At 43.6% G+C, this 21,876-nt stretch overlaps 1 protein-coding gene across 1 annotated transcript; it reads left to right on the forward strand.

Annotated features, from left to right (window-relative positions):
* The first annotated feature begins 10,717 nt into the window (after positions 1-10,717).
* PRDX6 (peroxiredoxin 6) lies at positions 10,718-20,429 on the forward strand. Its single transcript, XM_066371530.1, has 5 exons — positions 10,718-10,893; positions 14,431-14,587; positions 17,253-17,399; positions 18,238-18,384; positions 19,787-20,429. The coding sequence occupies exons 1-5, from the start codon at positions 10,799-10,801 to the stop codon at positions 19,913-19,915; spliced, it is 675 nt and encodes a 224-aa protein (XP_066227627.1). The 5' UTR covers positions 10,718-10,798; the 3' UTR covers positions 19,916-20,429.
* The last annotated feature ends 1,447 nt before the right edge of the window (positions 20,430-21,876 follow it).

A 21,876-nucleotide genomic window follows, 5' to 3' on the forward strand; every position in this document is an offset into this window, starting at 1 on the left:
CCAACCCTGGCTCTCTATTTTATCTAGTTCTTGCTCCACTAAATACAATAATATTTTTTCCCACTTTTTCCTGTTTCCCTCTTATTCCTTTCATCATATCTCCTAGTCAACCATCACCTAAAAGCAAATCATTTTATTCTTGACCCAAATTTTTTCCTTTTTTGCATTTTGTGGGTCCATACCCCCTTTTTTGCCCCTTTATCACTTCTCCCCAACTCAGGCCCTTTATTTTTTTTATTTTTATTTTTTTTTCATTTTTCTGAAGCTGGAAACAGGGAGAGACAGTCAGACAGACTCCCGCATGCGCCCGACTGGGATCCACCCGGCACGCCCACCAGGGGCAACGCTCTGCCCACCAGGGGGCGATGCTCTGCCCATCCTGGGCATCGCCATGTTGTGACCAGAGCCACTCTAGCTCCTGAGGCAGAGGCCACAGAGCCATCCCCAGCGCCCGGGCCATCTTTGCTCCAATGGAGCCTTGGCTGCCGGAGGGGAAGAGAGAGACAGAGAGGAAAGCGTGGCGGAGGGGTGGAGAAGCAAATGGGCGTTTCTCCTGTGTGCCCTGGCCGGGAATTGAACCCGGGTCCTCCGCACGCCAGGCCGACGCTCTACCGCTGAGCCAACCGGCCAGGACCAGGCCCTTTATTATAGGTAGTTTTTGTTCTATTTAGCACAATATAATTCTCAGTTCACCACAAGATTTTCTCAAGAAGGAGGGGAGAGGAGAGGAGAGGAAAAAAAGGGGAGGAATAATAATTTTTTTATTTATTCTTTTTTATTTTTTATTTTTATTCTTTTAACTTTTTATTCTTTTAACTTTTTATTCTTTATTAATTCTCATTTATACTATCAACAAAACCACCCTCAGATGCCATTAAGGAAAAAGAAATCGAATATCATGGATACAAAAGACAAAGAGGTAGCACAGATAGATGAGGAAAAATCTATGGAGAAAAAATTTAATATATTGGAAACCTTGGAGCTAAATGACAGAGAATTCAAGATAGAAATCCTAAAAATACTCAGAGATATACAAGAAAACACAGAAAGGCAATTTAGGAAGCTCAGAAAACAACTCAATGAACACAAAGAATATATTACCAAGGAAATTGAAACTATAAAAACAAATCAAACAGAGATGAAAAACTCAATTCATGAGCTGAAAAACGAGGTAACAAGCTTAGCTAATAGAACAGGCCAGATAGAAGGTAGGATTAGTGAAATAGAAGACAAGCAACTTGAGGCACAATAGAGAGAAGAAGAAAGAGACTCAAAAAAATTTAAAAATGAGAAAGCCCCACAGAATTGTCTGACTCCATCAAAAAGAATAACATAAGAATAATAGGTATATCAGAAGGAGAAGAGAGAGAAAATGGAATGGAGAACATATTCAAACAAATAATAGATGAGAACTTCCCAAGCCTGTGGAAAGAACTAAAGCCTCAAATTCAAGAAGCTAACAGAACTCCGAGTTTTCTTAACCCCAACAAACCTACTTCATAATGAAATTGGCACAAACCAACGACAAAGAAAAAATTCTCAAGGCAGCCAGGGAAAAGAAGAACACAACATATAAAGGAAGGCCCATTAGATTATCATCAGATTTATCAACAGAAACTCTACAAGCTAGAAGAGAGTGGACCCCAATATTTATAGTCCTGAAAGAGAGGAACTTTCAGCCATGAATACTATACCCATCAAAGCTATCCTTCAAATACAAAGGAGAAATAAAAACATTCACAGATACAGAAAAGATGAGGGAATTTATCATCAGAAAACCCACACTCCAGGAATTACTAAAGGGGTTTTCCAACCAGATATGAAGAACAAAACAAAACAAAACCACAAGTAAAAGCTCCACCAAGCATACAATAAAACCAAATTTAAACTGTGACAACAAAAAAAAGGGGGGGGAGAGGACTAAGATTAACAGTAGCAAAGGATGATGGAGTGCAAAAATACTCACAAGATAGTCCACTACAATGAACAGGGTAGGAACCCTTTTCATTACTTAATGGTAACCACCATTGAAAAAACCACCACAGAAGCACATGATTTTAAAAAGATAGCAACAGAGGAAAGATGTAAGGAATACAACCAAACAAAAAGAAAAGATAGAAAAATGAAAGAGAAGAATCAAACAGGATACAAAACTAACAGAAAGCAATCTATAAAATGGCAATAGGGAACTCACAAGTGTCAATAATTACACTAAATGTAAACGGATTAAACTCACCAATAAAAACGCATAGAGTAGCAGAATGGATTAAAAAAGAAAATGCAACGGTATGCTGCCTACAAGAAACTCATCTAAGCAACAAGGATAAAAACAAATTCAAAGTGAAAGGCTGGAAAACAATACTCCAAGCAAATAACATCCAAAAAATAAAAAAGCAGGCGTAGCAATACTTGTATCTGATAATGCTGACTACAAGACAGCAAAAGTACTCAGAGACAAAAATGGTCATTTCATAATGATTAAGGGGACGCTGAATCAAAAAGACATAACAATTCTTAATATATATGCACCAAACCAAGGAGCACCAAAATATATAAGACAGCTACTTATTGACCTTAAAACAAAAATGGACAAAAATACAATCATACTTGGAGACCTCAATATACCGCTGACGGCTCTAGATCAGTCATCCAAACAGAGAATCAATAAAGATATATTGGCCTTAAAAAAACACTAGAGCACCTGGATATGATAGACATCTACAGGACATTTCATCCCAAAGTGACTGAGTATACATTTTTCTCCAGTGTACATGGATCATTCTCAAGAATTGACCATATGTTGGGCCACAAAAACAACATCAGCAAATTCAGAAATATCAAAGTTGTACCAAGCATATAATCTGATCATAAAGCCTTGAAACTAGAATTCAATTACAAAAAAGAGGAAAAAAAAAATCCCAACAAAAGCCTGACCTGTGGTGGCGCAGTAGGATAAAACGTCGACCTGGAACGCTGAGGTTGCCATTTCAAAACCTTGGGCTTGCCTGGTCAAGGCACATATGGGAGTTGATGCTTCCTGCTCCTCCCCTTTCTCTCTCTCTCTCTCTCTCTCTCTCTCTCTCTCTCCCCCCGCCCTCTAAAAATCAATAAATAAATAAAAATAAATTAAAAACCCACAAAAATGTGGAAACTGAACAACATACTTCTAAAAAATGAATGGGTCAAAGAAGAAATAAGTGCAGAGATCAAAAGATATATACAGACAAATGAAAATGACAATATGACATATCAGAAAATATGGGATGCAGTAAAAGCAGTGATAAGAGGGAAATTCATCTCACTTCAGGCCTATATGAACATACAAGAGAGAGCCCAAGTGAACCACTTAACTTCACACCTTAAAGAACTAGAAAGAAAAGAACAAAGACAACCCAAAACCAGCTGAAGAAAGAAGATAATAAAAATCAGAGCAGAAATAAATGAAATAGAGAACAGAAAAACTATAGAAAAAATTAATAGATCTTTAATCTTTAATCTAAAAAATTAATAGATCTTTGAAAAGATCAACAAAATTGACAAACCCTTGGCAAGACTTACCAAGGAAAAAAGAGAAAGAACTCATATAAACAAAATCCAAAATGAAAGAGGAGAAATCACCACAAACATCATAGATATACAAAGAACTATTGTAGAATACTATGAAAAACTTTATGCCACTAAATTCAACAATTTAGAAGAAATGGATAAATTCCTAGAACAATACAACCTTCCTAGACTGAGTCAAGAAGAAGCAGAAGCCTAAACAGACCAATTAGTAGAGAAGACATAGAAAAAACTATTAAAAACCTCTTCAAAAATAAAAGTCCAGGCCCAGACGGTTATACTAGTGAATTCTATCAAACATTCAAAGAAGACTTGGTTCCTATTCTACTCAAAGTCTTCCAAAAAATTGAAGAAGAAGCAATACTTCCAAACACATTTTATGAGGCCAACATAACCCTCATACCGAAACCGGGAAAGGATGGCACAAAAAAAGAAAACTACAGACCAATATCTCTAATGAATACAGATGCTAAAATACTAAACAAAATACTAGCAAATCGAATACAACATATTAAAAAAATAATACATCACGATCAAGTGGGATTCATCCCAGAATCTTAAGGATGGTTCAACATACGTAAAACAGTTAACATAATACACCATATCAACAAAACAAAGAACAAAAACCACATGATCTTATCAATAGATGCAGAAAAGGCATTTGATAAAATACAACACAATTTTATGTTTAAGACTCACAACAAAACGGGTATAGAAGAAAAATATCTCAATATGATAAAGGCCATATATGATAAACCATCAGCTAACATCATATTAAATGACACAAAACTGAAGGCTTTCCCCCTTAAATCAGGAACAAGACAGGGTTGTCCACTCTCTCCACTCTTATTTAATGTGGTGCTAGAGGTTCTAGCCAGAGCAATCAGACAAGACAAAGAAATAAAAGTCATCCATATCAGAAAAGAAGAAGTAAAGGTATCACTTTTTGCAGATGATATGATCTTATACATCAAAAAACCCAAAGAATCTACAAAAAGACTACTAGAAACAATAAGCCAATACAGTAAGGTCGCAGGATACAAAATTAACATACAAAAGTCCATAGCCTTTCTATATGCCAACAATGAAACAATTGAGAACAAACTCAAAAGAATAATCCCCTTCACGATTGCAACAAAAAAAATAAAATACCTAGGAATAAACATAACAAAGAATGTAAAGGACTTATATAATGAAAACTACAAACCATTGTTAAGGGAAATCAAAAAAGATACAATGAGATAGAATATTCCTTTTTCTTGGATAGGAAGAATAAATATAATCAAGATGGCCATACTACCCAAAGCAATATACAAATTTAATGCAATTCCCATCAAAATTCCAATGACATTTTTTAAAGAAATGGAACAAAAAAATCATCAGATTTATATGGAACTATAAAAATCCCCGAATAGCCAAAGCAATCCTAAAGAAAAAGAATGAAGCTGGGGGCATTACAATACCTGACTTCAAACTATATTATAGAGCCATGATAATCAAAACAGCATGGTATTGGCAGAAAAATAGACACTCAGACCAATGAAACAGAATAGAAAATCCAGAAATAAAACCACATATATATGATCAAATAATTTTTGATAAAGGGGCCAACAACACACAATGGAGAAAAGAAAGCCTCTTCAACAAATGGTGCTGGGAAAACTGGAAAGCCATATGCAAAAGAATGAAACTCGACTACAGTTTGTCCCCTTGTACTAAAATTAATTCAAAATGGATCAAAGACCTAAATATAAGACCTGAAACAATAAAGTACATAGAAGAAGACATAGGTTCTAAACTCATGGACCTGGGTTTTAAAAAGCATTTTATGAATTTGACTCCAAAGGCAAGGGAAGTGAAGGCAAAAATAAAGGAATGGGACTACATCAGACTAAAAAGTTTTTGATCAGCAAGAGAAACTGACAACAAAAAAAACAGACAGCCAACTAAATGGGAAATGATATTTTCAAACAACAGCTCAGATAAGGGCCTAATATCCAAAATATACAAAGAACTCATAAAACTCAACAACAAACAAACAAACAATCCAATAAAAAAATGGGAAGAGGACATAAACAGACACTTCTCTCAGGAAGAAATACAAATGGCCAACAGACATATGAAAAGATGTTCATCTTCATTAGTTATTAGAGAAATGCAAATCAAAACTGCATGAAATAGGCCCTGGCCGGTTGGCTCAGTGGTAGAGCATCAGCCTGGCGTGCAGAAGTCCCGGGTTCGATTCCCAGCCAGGGCACACAGGAGAAGCGCCCATCTGCTTCTCCACCCCTCCCCCTCTCCTTCCTCTGTTTCTCTCTTCCCCTCCCGCAGCCGAGGCTCCATTGCAGCAAAGATGGCCCGGGCACTGGGGATGGCTCCTTGGCCTCTGCCTCAGGCGCTAAAGTGGCTCTGGTCGTGGCAGAACGATGCCCCGGAGGGGCAGAGCATCGCCCCCTGGTGGGCGTGCCGGGTGGATCCCGGTCGGGCGCATGCGGGAGTCTGTCTGACTGTCTCTCCCTGTTTCTAGCTTCAGAAAAATACAAAAAAAAAAAAAAAAAAACCTGCATGAAATACCACCTCACACCTGTTAGATTAGCTATTATTAACAAGACAGGTAATAGCAAATGTTGGAGAGGCTGTGGAGAAAAAGGAACCCTCATTCACTGTTGGTGGGAATGTAAAGTAGTACAACCATTATGGAAGAAAGTATGGTGGTTCCTCAAAAAACTGAAAATAGACTACCTTATGACCCAGCAATCCCTCTACTGGGTATATACCCCCAAAATTCAGAAACATTGATACGTAGAGACATATGCAGCCCCATGTTCATTGCAGCATTGTTCACAGTGGCCAAGACATGGAAACAACCAAAAAGCCCTTCAATAGAAGACTTGGATAAAGAAGATGTGGCACATATACACTATGGAATACTACTCAGCCATAAGAAATGATGACATTGGATCATTTACAACAAAATGGTGGGATCTTGATAACATTATACGAAGTGAAATAAGTAAATCAGAAAAAAACAAGAACTGTATTATTCCATACGTAGGTGGGACATAAAAACCAGACTAAGAGACATTGATAAGAGTGTGGTGGTTGGGGGGGGGGGGAGTAAAAGGGAGGAGGGGGAGGGGCACTAAGAAAACTAGATAGAACGTGACGGAGGACAATCTGACTTTGGGTGATGGGTATGCAACATAATTGATTGACAAAATAACCTGGACATGTTTCTTTGAACATATGTACCCTGATTTATTGATGTCACCCTAGTAAAATTAATTTAAAAAATTGGATAGTTCATAGCAAATAAAATATGCTTCTACTAAAAATGCATATATATATAAGGTCTACCGGAAAGTTCTGTCTGTTTTTGGAATAAAACAAAATACAAATTTTTCTTACCAACAATAAACTTTATTAAATAATATAATTGCCATTATTATTAATGATTTCTTGCCAGCGTGAGGGAAATTTGTATATCCCATTTTTGAAAAATGTTTTATCTTTTGATGTGAAAAATTGAACCAGTGCTTTTTGATATCTTCTTCATTTTTAAATTTTTTGCCCTTCAAAAAGTTTTGTAAGGACAAAAACAAGTGATAGTCAGAGGGTGCTAAATCCGGGAAATATGGTGGATGCGACAGACATGCTTCTGTAGCATTTCTTCCTTGTTGAAATTCGTAAAAATTACAGTGGCGTAAATGAACTTTATCAGTAGCCATAGGTATACTATCTCTTCACACACAAGACTAACGTGAATCAACTTTGTTTTAGTTAATTTGCTACGTAAGTGTGTATACATTAAGTGATAAAAATAGAGAGGCACACATGCTCCAAATAAACATGTGCTTGCGTGTCGAAACTTGTTGTGATAGAAACAAACAGAACTTTTCAGTAGACCGTGTGTGTGTGCGCGCGCACATGCGCGCGCGCACATGCACACACATCTACTATCAACAACAACAAAAAAGAAATGACCAGATTCCCTCTGTTACATCAGTCTAAGACTCACTCTTGATGCTTGTCTCGTAAGTTCGACAATTATATTTTAAAATACCACAGTTTTTACGCCGGTCGCATATTTTGTGCATTTATCTGTTCCACCCTAAAGGCCAGTCTGTGAAAATATTTTCTGACATTAAACCAGTCCGTGGCCCAAAAAAGGTTGGGGAACACTGCCCTAGGGTAAGACAGTCCAGGTGAATGCAAACAGATAGTAAGAGTCAGGGTGTAGAGGAATGGTAAAGAAGGCATTCTTGAGGTCTAGGACTATAAAGTGAGTGGTGTTTCAGGGAATGTGCGACAGTAAATTGTAGAGATTAGGGACTACTGGATGGAGGGGAATTACTGCCTCATTGATTAGATGTAAAGCTTGTACAAGGTGATAAACCCCTAAAGATTTTCGAACAGGAAGGATGGGGTATTGCAGGGAGAGTCCATGGGGATGAGTAAGCCTTGATTTAAGAGGTGGGTAATTATTGATTTAAGGCCTTAGAAACAGATACAGTTACACATTAAACAAAGACTTCACATATTATGAATTAAGAAATTTAAATGAGCATGCTTTACTTGTTTCAATTAAAATTATACTAGAGATATTTTCTGACAAACAAAGAGACAAGACGGATTACCTACTCACATAGCTTAATATACAATTCTGCTTTTTAAAATTTTTTGAGATGGCAGGGTGGAGTCAAAAAAGATTTAGAGCTCTGAGAAGAGGGGAGAGGGCGAGGAGGAAAGAGGCACAGTCACAGTTTGTAAGGAAGGAGGAGGGGTCAGAGATGAGACAGGCACTGCAGCCGAAGCCACAGCTTCTAAGGAGGGGGGAAGGGACAAAGAACACAGTGGAGAAGGGAGGGGGCCCTGGCCAGCAGGGGAGGAGAAAGAGACTGGTAAATGAGAAAACAGGATTTAGTGAAGGGAGGGGGCTTTCCGGAGGGAAGAGACTCCCGCAAAAGAGATTTGCAGAGGGACTAGAGAGGGGTCCCAAGAGAGGAGTGCCTTCGGGGGTCAGGCAAGAGGGAGAGAGAATTGGGCGTCCGCGGAGAAGGAAAGATTAGGAGCAGAGGTTTTTAGGTGTTTTCTTTGGCCAAAATGGCCTGTGTGTACAACAGAAGGTACAGAAATTAAGGTCAGGAGAGAAGGGAGAAGCAAAGCCGTACGTAAGGAATCTCTGATGCCCTCCCCACCAAGTGGCAGAAATTGTCAAGATCTCTTAGGATATTATAATCGAATGTCCCGTTTCCAGGCCAATGGGAGTCATTGTCTAGTCTGTATTGAGGCCATGCCATGTTACAGAAAAAGATTAATTTCTTTGGTTTGAGGTCTGAGAGATCGAGTTTGGTGAGGTTTTTTATGAGATATCCTAGAGAGGTCTGGTCGGAAGGCTTTAAGACTCTGAAGAGCCGTGGAGACAGGTGAGCAAGAGGGGGTGTCCCCGCCTTCTGTCACTGACCCAAGAGAAGAGACTCTCCCTGTGGGGGAGTTGTCTCTGATAGAGGACGTCACCACCTGTCAAGTAGCTCCGAGGACAAGTCCGACAGAGTGGAGACATTTGGCTAGGCGCCTAGTCTTCCGTGCAGTCCACTGAGACTGAAAGTCAAACCCCTCAAAATATGAAGCGTGTCAGAGAAAACTGTCCGACCAGGAAGGGGTGTTTTTAGAGAGAAATTTGGAGGCCAACCAGGTAAGGGGAAGGGAGAAATTCCTTACCTTTCTGGTCCAGCAGGGGTTCAGGACAGGGTTAGACTGCTGCCCAATCAACCTACAATTACATGTCCAAACAGAATCAGGGAGTAAGCCCGAGATGAGCTGCCGCTGCCCATTGCTTCCCTGGTTGTAAGTTTGGACGGCAAGGAGGGTTCATCCAGGCAGTTAGTACCTTGTCCTGGGTTTTGGCACCAAATGTTGGAATCCATGGGAGTCCAAAAGACCAGAGTAACAGGCTTTATTGAAAGGAAGAAAGGAACCCTGCCGGGCACTTCTTGGGGAGAAGAGCACCGGTTACAGACTAGGAGTGATTTATATAGCATTTGGGAGAGCCTGAGGGTATACTGTGGCAAAAGTCCTGGTGTGTCCAGAATGCTCCTCCTTGGGGGACTTGCCAGCTTCTTGGAATTCCTCTGTCTCCGGGGCAATAGTCCAGTAAGGGTGAGATCTGACAGATAAGCGGAACATCAAGAGGGCAGTTTGGAATTCACGTATCTATCAAAGAGTTATTATATGGTCCAAATAATAGCTACTATTTCCAGAGCACTTACTATGCCCTGAGTAGTTCGCCTACATTATCCTGCGGGCTTTTCCAGATCAGACCGTCCAAGCTAAAGCTACACCCCAGTCACCTCTAGCATACCTTATTTTATTCTTCTAAATAGGATTTACTGCTATCTAATATATCTTTAATTACGTCTCCCCCACTAGAATGAAAGCTCCAATAAAACAGTCACCTTGTCTAAGGCATGTTTGGCACACATAGAAAGCAAATTCGTGAATCTAAACTTCCCACCTCCGTGGATGGCAATGTGGGTGTGTTTTGAAATTTACACTTAAATTGCAGAATAATTGTGTTATTTTATGGTTCATAATGAGCTCTGGGAATAAGGAGTGAAATAATAATGACAGGTTTGGTCACTTTTTCCCAAGCACTAACAATGGGTGCGAGAATTTCTGCTGCAACGCGAAAGCCACTTCCTCTGACATAAGGTCCGCCACACGTTTGGATCTTGCCACATCGAGTTGGCGATGGCTCGGCCAGCTCAGGCAGCCCGATTCCAGACGCTCACACTGTCCCAGCGGGGCGTGGAGGGTGCCCCATGCTGGGGCGCAGGCGGGTCTGCGCGAATTCCGCGACTCCCCGGTCCCCGCGCGGCTGCGAGATTCTCTGCGCTGCGGTCCCGTTTCTACAGCGTCGCGCTTTCTTTCACCTCCAAATCCCAAACACGCGCAGGGTCAACACGGACGTACCCCCAAGCCCGCCCGAGGTGACGTCATGTGAGATAACGTGCACGGTACTGTCCCCAGGCTCCGTGGAGGGTCAGAGATGTGACGTAATTCTAGAGCGCGCCAGAGTAGGCCGGGGCTAACCTCGCCCCGCCCCGTCGCCCTGGCCCCGCCCACCGCCCCTCCCCTCCCGGCTGGGCTTACTCCGCAGTAGCACCTCCTTCTTCTGAACCCGCCGGCTGCTGCGGCTGCTGTCTCTGCTGTTTGTCCTCGTCCTCCTGCCGCCATGCCCGGAGGTCTCCTTCTCGGGGACGAGGCTCCCAACTTCGAGGCCAATACTACTGTCGGCCGCATCCGTTTCCACGATTATCTGGGGGACTCGTAAGTGGCCACCTCCTCGCCCTGCCCTGGCCTCGGGTGACGCAGGACCTGGAGGTGCCTTTCCTATTTCTTCTCCTTTTGTCCTCCCGCCGCCGGGCCCCCAGACCGCTGCCCGTCTCCTCCCCGCGTCAGTTCCCGCACGTGCCTCTCATCGTGGGGCCGCTGACCCGCGTCGGCCATTTGACCCCCTTCGCGTCGCGTCCGGCGGCGCGGCTGGGCTGGCCCTGGGCGGGGGAGGGGAGAGAAGAGAACAAAATTGGGGTTGCGAGGTCGGTGCGGAGCAGGGTTTGTCGTCTGTTTAGCTATATTGTGTAAGTAGCACGGTCCTGCGGATGCCCAGGCGGTCCCCTCCCGGGACTCATGCCCGGGGTCGTGCTCCTCTCCCTCCCTCCGTGGCTGGAATTGGCTCGCAGGGGCAGGTGGGTGTCTAAGGCCAGAGTCCGAGGACACTGCTGCCGACCTACGGCTAGGGGACACCCAGCGTGTTATCTGAGGGCCCTGCTTGCTGCGTTGGTGTCTGCACGCTTCTCCGTACAAAATGTAAAACTTAAAACCGCTGCCAGATTGGTGGCCGAAAGATGTTCTGGTGAGAGCCCTCTAGAGTAGCCAAGATAAGATTTGATAACAGCTTTGGGAGGAACCAAGAACACTCTGTATGTAGGTGTGTCCTTCATTCCAGAACTTGCAACACTTTGAGGGAAGGGCTTTCCGAGGTTGTTCGGTTGCCGTGACGTCTTCTTGCCAGAGCAGGCCCGTGGAGGGTGCCAGAAGGCCTGCACCTCTGCTCTCTGGGACCCTTTGTTGTCCGGTGGTATGCCCCTCACTGCCCCTCCCCCGCCCTGCTTACAGCAACACGTGGCCTTGCTAATGAGATACAAACTAGTGACCCGTTATCTGGCCTGGCAATCACACCTCTATGACTAGGAATAAATGGTGTTACTCTAGTTTTACAGCTCCTGAATCTGCTAACTTTAAGTTGCTTAGTTTTGATCTGAAATCTCCCAGATACGGGTAGTTATATTATGGTTCTGGAGTTCAGTGGCCCCACTCAGCTATGGTCTTCTAAGGCTTGAATCCTTTTATATGTGGTGTCCAGGTGTGTGTATATATATAGACAGAGAGAAGGGAGTTTATGAAATTAATCAACATTTGGGCCTGGCTGTGCAGAGAACCTGGGAGAGCTTTTATACCTTAGGCCTGCCCCAACCCTTTACATTAAGTCCATTTACAGCTACTGCCTCAACCCTTTACAGTCCCTTAAGTCCATTTACAGCTACTCGTTAATGGAAAAGCTAACCTTTGGCTAGAAAAGGATGAGAAATGGAAAATTCACACCTTGAAGGCAGGAATAGGCTTCAAAAATACAGGCCAAATTCAATCTAATACTCGGAACCTAGGTATTAGTATTTCTCCAAAACCGCACGGGATTTTTCAGGGTATGTTCCTTCCCATTTCCACCCACAGCCCTCACGCCCATAAAACATAAAGATTTTACCAGAGCTCTTAAACTGTATAAAGTATTAACGCAAAGCATAATTACTATAGCAATATTATAAATGCTGTCACTATTGTTTGAGCTCTTTATGTCATTATAATACATGGACTTTTGTCTAATATAATTTTTTCCAAACTCCATTCTGTATGTGATCTCAATTGAGACTATCAACTTTAAATTAAAGGTTTTTTTAGGGGGGGAGAAAACAAAATAATTCAAAACTTTACAGGGGCACTTACTCCACCCCTGACAATTGGAAACAACGAAGGGGTTTGAGAGGTGCATTTGGTGAGTTGATTGAGCCTTAGTCACTGTTTCTTTCCATATCCGGTAGAAGCAGCTTCTTCACAGTACATTTTCACCAAACAAAAACTGTGTGTTTTCCTGGGGTTTTCTGGGAGTTAGTGAGTACTGGCTGTTCCCTTAAAAGAAGAAACCTTTTGTCTTTTGAAAATGAGGAAGGAAGGAAATGGGATCGTGTAATTGGCGTGCTCTCAAGAGCAGCTGGCTGGAGACTCAGGGGAAGGCTGGCTGTAGTAACATCCTCAGAGGTTATTCCTGTTCCTAGCCCAGTGGTAACCTGAAGTTCGGCATCTCAGGAAGGAGAGGGTGTGAAGCTGCTTAAAACAAGCACCTTAGCGTGATTCAGCAGCAGAACAGTCTCTTGACGGGAAATGGAAGGACAACACCTGACTTTCCTAATTCACCACCCCTTTAACAGGAAGAAATGCCCGGTTCCAGTGCTTCTCAAAGGGCTTGTCTGATCCTTAAACAGATCATGTTCCATAGAATCAAAGGCCTAGATTTTATTCAGGGCTAGATTATTTCTTTAAAAAAGATGTATGTTCCTCTTTTTGCCTTTTGCAAAAAAAGTAAACATACACCACACACCTCCATAGTCTTAAAAATACTACCTCTTTCTTCCCAGTCTTTTCATAGATCTCTTCATCCTTTTTTTAAGGTCTTTCCCCTTCCCAAAAGCTCAGGGTTCTGGGTGACAGATGTAAATGGAAAGGGTGTACCCTTGTCTCTGCTTTGTTCTTCCTGCTTCTGGAAACTTGGGAGAAGAGGTCAGCTTGGCCTCTAAGCCGGATTTCCTAACCTAGGTTAGGATCCGGGGCGTGTGGATAACTGAGTCTTAAATTTTCCTGTTCAGGAGAGGGAGTAGTTTCGTAGCCAGGGAGAGGGAATTGGTACTCCAAAGGTTCTGGGGACTCGGCTGGAAACGTGCTTAAAATCTCAGCAAGTTTTAACCTCGGGCAAGGATGATTTAGATAATAGTCTTTACCTAAGAATCTCTAGTTCTAAAAATCTACATTGAAGGTCGGTGGGTTTTCTACCTGCCTGGTCTGTCTGGAGCAAGAAGAGGAAAGCACAAGTGAAGAGTTAGATAAAACTCTTAAAGTCCTGTTTTGTCGACATACAAATAGTGAGTGTCCTGTTGGGCAGGTTAAATAGGTAAAGCAGTTTCATAAAAGATTATATATCCATTCACTTCAAAGAAGCCATGTGTCAGCTGTAATTTTACATATAAACAGGATACAAGCCTATTTGTTTCAGGTTACATAATCTGTTTATTATTGCAGTCAGGCACTCTTTTGAATTCAGGGCCTATTGGGACACCCATTATTGGAGCTGAATGTCAGGGTCTGTGTGCTTAGGAAAAATTTACAGACAAGGGTAAGAAGGAGTAAGGAGTTATTTCAGTAAGCTACCTGGTTTGAGTAGCACCGATTTTATTAGCGGAAAAGGAGTCAGGGTGGCTCCCTAGTTATAGAAAGAAGCAACACCCGTAAATTAGTCTCTTAAAATATTTGTCATCTTGCATGTCGCATCTTTGAACTGGGCTGTGAACATGGGCTTTCTAGAGGAAAGCAGATCAAAAAGCATTCCTCAACAGAGAAGTTTAAAAGTACTTGTCTTCATAAGCATTCATTTAAAAACAGCATCATTTTTGATCTGGGACTTGTGACTTCTTGTTAGACGTGTTGTTGGTGACAGCATTTTTACTCAGTTGTGACCTTTCTTTTCCTTCGCTCTAGATGGGGCATTCTCTTCTCCCACCCTCGGGACTTCACCCCCGTGTGCACCACGGAGCTCGGCCGAGCTGCAAAGCTGGCCCCGGAATTCGCCAAGAGGAACGTTAAGCTGATTGCCCTTTCGATAGACAGTGTTGAAGACCATTTTGCCTGGAGCAAGGTATCGTATCCACGGGCATGTGCTTGGAGGTTATGAATCAAGTTGTAGAGCAGCTTGGTCTTTTAGAGATGAATTCTAGGTAAACCGCACTTGTAAGTTGGCCTTGGGTTGCGCAGTGACCTTCACCTTGCTCAGTCCGAGGGGCAGTGCTCAGCCCTCACCCTTCTTGGCCTGTCGGCAGCATACAGCGCAGCAGATCACTGCCCGAACCACACACTTTGCTGCCCAGGGCTCCTTTCCTGGGCCTCTTCTTATCTACATTGTTGCCCTAGGTGAGCTCGTCCACTCTCATCGACATGCTGACTCCCAAGTTTCCATCTCGGGGCCAGGCTGTCCTGGGGTTCAGAGTGGTTCGGCCCCTGTCTGTTCAGCGTGTCTCGCCGTTTCCAGCCTGACGTGTCTAAAACTGAGATTCTCTGCATAATCCCGAGGTCTTATTCATCTCAGCTAATGGTCGCTGTGTTTTTGTAGTTACTTGGGTCCCAAATCCAGAAATCATCTTTAATTCCTCTGGTGTTTTTTCACATCCTTAATCTGATTCATCAGCAAACTTGTCTGCCGGGCCTTTGAAATAGATGGTGAATCCTGTTGGGAAGTCCCTTTCCCCAGGTGTTGTTGTGATCTGCTTTCATCTTTCAGGTCTCCACTCAGATGAGACCTCTAGGGCTGTCCTTGGCTTCCCTCCATTCTCCCTGTCCCCCTGACTTTTTTCTTTAGTACTTGTCACCACCTAAGTACTCTGCACACTGGTTCTTTCGTGTACTTGTTTCTCCCCACCAGAGCGGGGGCTCAGCGGGGCAGGCCCCCGTGGTGCTCTGCGGGACCGAGGCTCAGGACTTGGTACCGCCTAGGCAGTTGGTCTACGTTTGTTAAATGAATTAACTGAAGGAATTGAATGTCTACTTTCAACAAGATTCCTTGAACAGTAAACATGGTGGTCTAATGTTAACCTGAGAATATTTCAATGTCTTTGCTACAGTGTGCCACTATGACAGGTCACTGTTGAGCGGTGCTCACTGTGTGCTAGGCCCTGCGTCAAGCCTTTCACATGCAACTGAAGAAAAGCTGTAGTTCTGACTTGTGAGTTGGCCCCCCAGGGATGTGACCCTTGGCCATTTTTTACCAGTTTCTCCTGAGTGTCTGAGATTTGAAGACTCTAGAAGAAAACAACGGAAGGGCATTCACTCGGAGAGTTGGAGAGACTTGCTCAAGACTGCCCTGCTAGAAGATGATGGCATTGCAGCTCGGTCCTCAAACCAATGTTCTTTTTGATTCCAGATGGCGGAGTAGGAACTAGCCTGGTTTAGGATGGAATAAAGCCAGAGCACATGCTCCTTCAGCCTTCATGAGCGGAATGTAACGCCTGTCATGCAAGGCGCTGGGGGAGAATTGCTGCGTAGCAATAACGAAAAGCTACAGGTGGCCAAAGGAAGAGGCTGTCGCCTGTTATAGAATACCATTTTAGGTACAAGAGCACACCCAGGTTTATTTTGTAACCAGTGAGCTTCTGCCTTAGAATTTTCAGAGTTGTGATTGCATTCAGTAAGGAACAGGTCCTAGCTATCAGAAGCCGTGCCCAAACTGTGGCATATAACTAGATAGATGGGAAACCTTGACATGCCTCGAGAACCAAACTGATTGTTGCTGGATTGGTGGTGACTCGATATGCAGCCAGTGACAGCAGAAGGAAGGGAAGATAATATCTTCGAAGTTAAGGAACATGTTGAAATGTGTTGTTGTGCATTTCAGTGTTCACTGACACCGTGTTTATTCTTCGGCATCCCTGTTGAGAAATCCACACGGGTTGTATCTGCCATTTATGGGGGATCATCTAACCAAACTAGAAATTCCCCTGAAGGCAGGAACTGTGTCTTCCTCATCTGTATTCCCCAGGTACTCACACAATACTTAGCCCACCTTAAGCACTGTGTCAGTGTTACATCCCATCAAATAATGAAGCCACATTTTTTCCCCCAAAAAAATCTTAAAAGTCTTCCAGGGATAGGAAAAGAAATTAATGAAGTTTTGCTAGAAGGGGTGGAGGGATTTTCCTCTGCCTTTTCACCCATAAAAACTTTACCTTTAACTTGTCCTTGACATATATATATATTCAACTCTCCATTATATTTGCTTTAAGGTTTGTGATTTTTTGTTTTTCCATTTCTTAATCTCTGTCATACAGCAGATTAATGTCTGAGTCCGGGTGCTTTTGAGTTAGGGATCCGAGCTGTAGAATTATATTTGCACAGGGCATTGTTTCTAGGGGTGATGGGCTTTAGGAACCCATTATTTCCTGATGGTTTTTATAGTATTTGGGGATCCAGAGGTACCTTGGATTGAAATCTGATGCTACACTGTTCAGCTTTTAGAGAGGCTACTGCTGCCTTCTCAAAGCAGAGAAAGCAAGCTATATTTTAAGAGACTTGGGTGTGAAAAGGGTCTGTGTTCATAACCTAAGTAGATACCCTGTTTCTTCCTGTTCTTGTCGTTGAATAATTAGGATGGGGAGTGTCCATTCATTCATATACTTTACTGTTAAAATTGCACAGAGAAACGACTATGATTATGGTCTTCTTCCCTGACCTGCAGTGTGGTGGCGGTTAACAGACTGAATTCAGAGCACGTTCCCCGTTTAGACTTCTTCCTTCTTTCACCCGCATTTTAGGATATCAATGCCTACAACTGCGAGGAGCCTACAGAAAAGTTACCTTTTCCCATCATCGATGATAGGAATCGAGACCTCGCCATCCTGCTGGGCATGCTGGACCCGGCAGAGAAGGATGAAAAGGGCATGCCTGTGACAGCACGCGTGGTGAGTCGTCCAAGTCCGTTCTGTCGTCCACCCCGTGACTGGCCAGGCTAGGCTGTATATCCAAGGAGACTCGGACCAACTAGAGGAAATAGAATATGCATTAAGAACTGTATTTTTCCTCCAGGAAATAACTGTTGGTGGCAGTCTCACTAATTAGCTGCCATGCTCAAGCAGCCTTTCCAACTACACGTTTAAACTGTTGAATTCATAGCTTTTGGAAATCTACATAAAACTAAGTACTTAGCCTACAAAGTCTTCTAAAACTGAGTCACCTTATCCATAGCTCTCCTGACGACCGTCTCTCTGAGCGATGGGCCATGACCTTCCTCCTAAGGCAGCTCTGGTTGTGAATTCTTGTTTGTTCTGTCCTTACTGGGGGACAGACTTAGTCCTTCATCTGCAAAGATTTGGTATTATTTTTATGATAACCATCCCTGCCTTCCTGATGGTACCTTCCTGAGGCCTGTCTTATATTCAGTCTGCATAGCACATTTTCTGACTGGGACAGCCAGAACCCAATACGATTCCCTTCTAAGTGCAGAAAAATAATGCGAACACTAGGCTGTACACCTGAAACTAATGTAACACTATGTCAACTGTAATTGGGGGGGGAAATTTTTTTTTTAATTTTTTAAAGAAAAATTACATAGCAAAGAAACATATCTAGATTCTAGCAACCCAGATTTAAGTTTGGTGTGTTGTTCAGGATGTTTGGGAATTTTTTTGTTTTGCTTCTGTACCCTCCAACACTGTTAATGACAGGCGAGCATTCATTTTGAGAGGCTTGACAATCAAAACCAAAGAACTCGCTCTATTTCTGTGTTTCTGTGCCTTGCAGGTTTTTGTTTTCGGTCCCGATAAGAAACTGAAGCTGTCTCTCCTCTACCCAGCAACCACGGGCAGGAACTTTGATGAGATTCTCAGAGTCGTCATCTCTCTCCAGCTGACAGCGGAGAAGAGGGTCGCCACCCCCGTTGATTGGAAGGTAAAGGGCTGAAAGGGCAGCTCCCAGCTTGCAGAAGACCTACGGGCTAGTGCCCAAAGGGCCACCATCGGCCCTCCCTTACGGGGGGCTCTGCTTCCAGCCTGCAGTCGCCTGGCAGGAGTTTCCTCAGGGCCGAGCTTAAGATTTCCTGAGGGGCCATGGTCACAGTCTTCCACACTTTTATGTAAAACATAAAGACCCCATGTTGCTCTCTAGCTTACAGCTTATTTGGACAAACTAATTGGTCGGAATGAATGCCTTTCCTAATAAAAGGATTTTTTTTATTAAAATTTTTTTTTTCAGTGTACTTCTGATTTTACTTTTTATTTATTTATTTACAGAGACAGAGAGAGGGATAGACAGGGACAGACAGACAGGAACGGAGAGATGAGAAGCATCAATCATTTAGTTCTTCATTGCTCATTGTGACACCTTAGTTGTTCATTGATTGCTTTCTCATATGTGCCTTGACTGAGGGCCTTCAGCAGACTGAGTAACTCCTTGCTGGAGGCAGTGACCTTGGGTCCAAGCTGGTGAGCTTTTTGCTCAAGCCAGATGAGCCCGTGCTCAAGCTGGCAACCTTGAGGTCTTGAACCTGGGTCCTTCCGCATCCCAGTCCGACGCTCTATCCACTGCGCCACCGCCTGGTCAGGCTTATTAAACTTTTAATCCTTTTCCCTAATAGTAAAATATTTACAACAAAACTTAGATTGCCTCTTAAGTCCTGGCCATAAAACTTTTTAGTGTCTTTTGTCCTGAAGTATTTCCTTCTGTTTAGTTTCTTGAAACCCATGGAGCGTTCTCTGACACTTGTTCTGAAGCTTTTAATGTCTAGGATTTCTGCAACATGTAAGACATGGATAATATCACAAGAGTATCTTAATGTAACAACAGTTTTAAAATATGCTCACCTGAACACCAGGTTTGGTTGGGGGTTTTTTTCTGATAAGCAAATCGATGAAAATGCTGTATCCATTCATTGAACGTAGGTTTATTGGGCCCAGATATAGTCATAGACAGTCCAGTCCCAGCCCTCTCAGACTCACACTCCTGTGGGTAGACAGACACTAAACCAGTTTATAGTATATTAGGAGGCCATATGTTCACCAGACATATGGAGGAGCGGGGACAATGGAAGCACAGGGGGGAGGGTTGGTGTTCTATATGGCTGTCAGGGAGGCCTTTCTCTGAAGAGCCCTTTAGGCAAGACATGGAGGAAGAGACCAGGTCATGCAGATTTGGGAGGGAAGAGCAGGTAGAAGGAACAATTACTGCGGGCAGCTTTACCCCTTTACCCGAGAGTCAGCTGGGTGTATTTGAGACACCAGCGAGCTTGGGATTCTAAAGCTCCTTGCCTTCGGGCTTGCATGTTGGGTTTCACCGTTCTCCATGTCTTCAATAGGTTGGAGACAGCGTGATGGTCCTTCCGACCATCCCCGAAGAGGAAGCAAAGAAACTCTTCCCCAAAGGAGTCTTCACCAAAGAGCTCCCGTCCGGCAAGAAGTACCTGCGCTACACGCCCCAGCCATAGGGCTCCTTGCGCTGGTGGTGCAGCGGCTCACCTGGCCCTGGGAGCCGAGGGTGCCAGCTGCCATCACATGTCCTGCAGCTGTTGCATAAAAAACATCCCACTGTGACCACAGCCGTGGTCCGGTCCGTAGGCTGCTGTACTGCTGGCTCATTAAATGAAAATGGCACTAAAAACTCCGTGGGATTCTTTGCTCCGTGCCTTCACCAGCATTCTGGTCTGTTCGTGCTTCTCAGCACACTCTCCTGGCTCTCTGTGAAATGTCTTCTCTCTCTCAGACTCCGATCGTGCTGGGTCTCTGCAGGGCTTGTGATCGGCAAGGCGGGAGCCATTGGTGGTTGAAAAGCCACTTTGCTCCGCCCTGGAGCGACACCATTTCTAGTTGTTCTAATCAATCTCTCTCTTCTGTTACACGCTCTAGGGAGCAGCAGAACCTGGGGTTCCATTTCCTCTGTCCATCTCACTGAGTGTCTCACCCTAGAGTAGCTGGGAACTCTTCGGTATCCAGTGTTTTGATTGCAGCTAAGGGAAAAAGCTTTTCAGTTCTGTATTTTTCCAGCTGATGACTCAAGGAGGATGAGCAGGGGTGGAGAGGGATCTTGAAATATTTTGCTAAGAAAAGTTTTCAGTAAATTATCAGAAGAGGGAGGCTACGGAAAAGGCTCCACTCCGCTGCCGGAGCTGTGACAGTTAAGCAAGGACCAGGCCGTGTGCCCTTCCCGGGTGGTGTTTCTGCGTGGCGATTGCTCCGCTGTAATCACAGAAAGGGCTCGCTTTGGGAAGGGAGGAGAGGGTGGATGAGAAGGTTTTTCTATAGAACTATTCTTCCTGCAGGTGGGGCAGTCCTTTCTGAATGTTGCTTTTTGGGGATCTAGCAAATAAATCCTTTGTAAAAACTGGGTCAGAGAATTCTGTTGTCGGGTTTTGAAGTCCTTATCTAGACTCGCGTCCTGAGGGCGGTGGTTTTCTCGCTGGGATTGGGGCTGACACATCTCCCCAAGACAGACACCTAGGATTTCTGATAATGGATGCGTAGGCGCGCTGACCTTGGGGCTTCCCCACACTGCCTGACCCCCTTGGCTCTGGCGTGGTACTTGCCTGGGTCCTACAGTCCCTTGAGTTTGTGACCCTTGCCTGAGTGGGATTGCTGAGTTTAAGAATATGAGTCTTGGTGGTACTTACATGCTTTTCTGGAAGAGTACTAATTACTCCAAACTCACAGTGGTCTCCTCAATGTATGCTGCCCTTGGTTTAAAGAGAAGTACCGCACACCTGGTACAGTCTCCTGTGTAGCCCCCTATATTTTTATTGAGTAAAATATCATAAAATGTGATCCTTGGTGCATGAGTTAGAGAAGTCATTAGGCCTTTAGTTTCCTTGAAAAGGTGGGCCACTAAGAAGGTGGAGAATGGAGGTAAAAATCCCAGGTTTCCAGCCTCCTGGGGAACACTGGTCTCGGAGCTGAGGGCTGGCCTCCTGCTCTCTAATCCAAGTCCCACTATAGTTTGCCCTCAAGAGAACTAACGCTGTCTGGTCCTCTTCTGACTAGCCCCTGGCTCCTCCGTCCCTTGTCACCCTCCTCTCAGGTCCCTCGTGGCTTTCCGTGGGTTCTTTGCCACGTTCAAGCCTTGCCTGTCGTAGAGGGTCTGGCTTCAGTTTTCTTCTATAATGAGAGTTCAAAGTGTGAATCTCCAACATTAATTATTCAAACTTGAGTCTTTACCAAAATCGAATTCATTGCCTTTCCCCCAAATGAACATACAGCCCCTTTCTTCACTCACTCGCACTCAGGCATTGAAACCTGGTGTTTTGTTTGGCTATAGTTGCTCTTCCCACACAGATGATGTCAGTATAAAAATGCTTAAAAAGCTCAAAGAAAAGGGGTTCATGTGCCTTCAAATTGAGTTCTGGCTCTACCACTAAGCAGCCATAAAGCCATGAGACTTGTGTGAGTGAATTCTTTC

This window comes from Saccopteryx leptura, chromosome 2 (assembly GCF_036850995.1).
Source record: "Saccopteryx leptura isolate mSacLep1 chromosome 2, mSacLep1_pri_phased_curated, whole genome shotgun sequence".
Classification (NCBI taxonomy): Eukaryota; Metazoa; Chordata; class Mammalia; order Chiroptera; family Emballonuridae; genus Saccopteryx; species Saccopteryx leptura.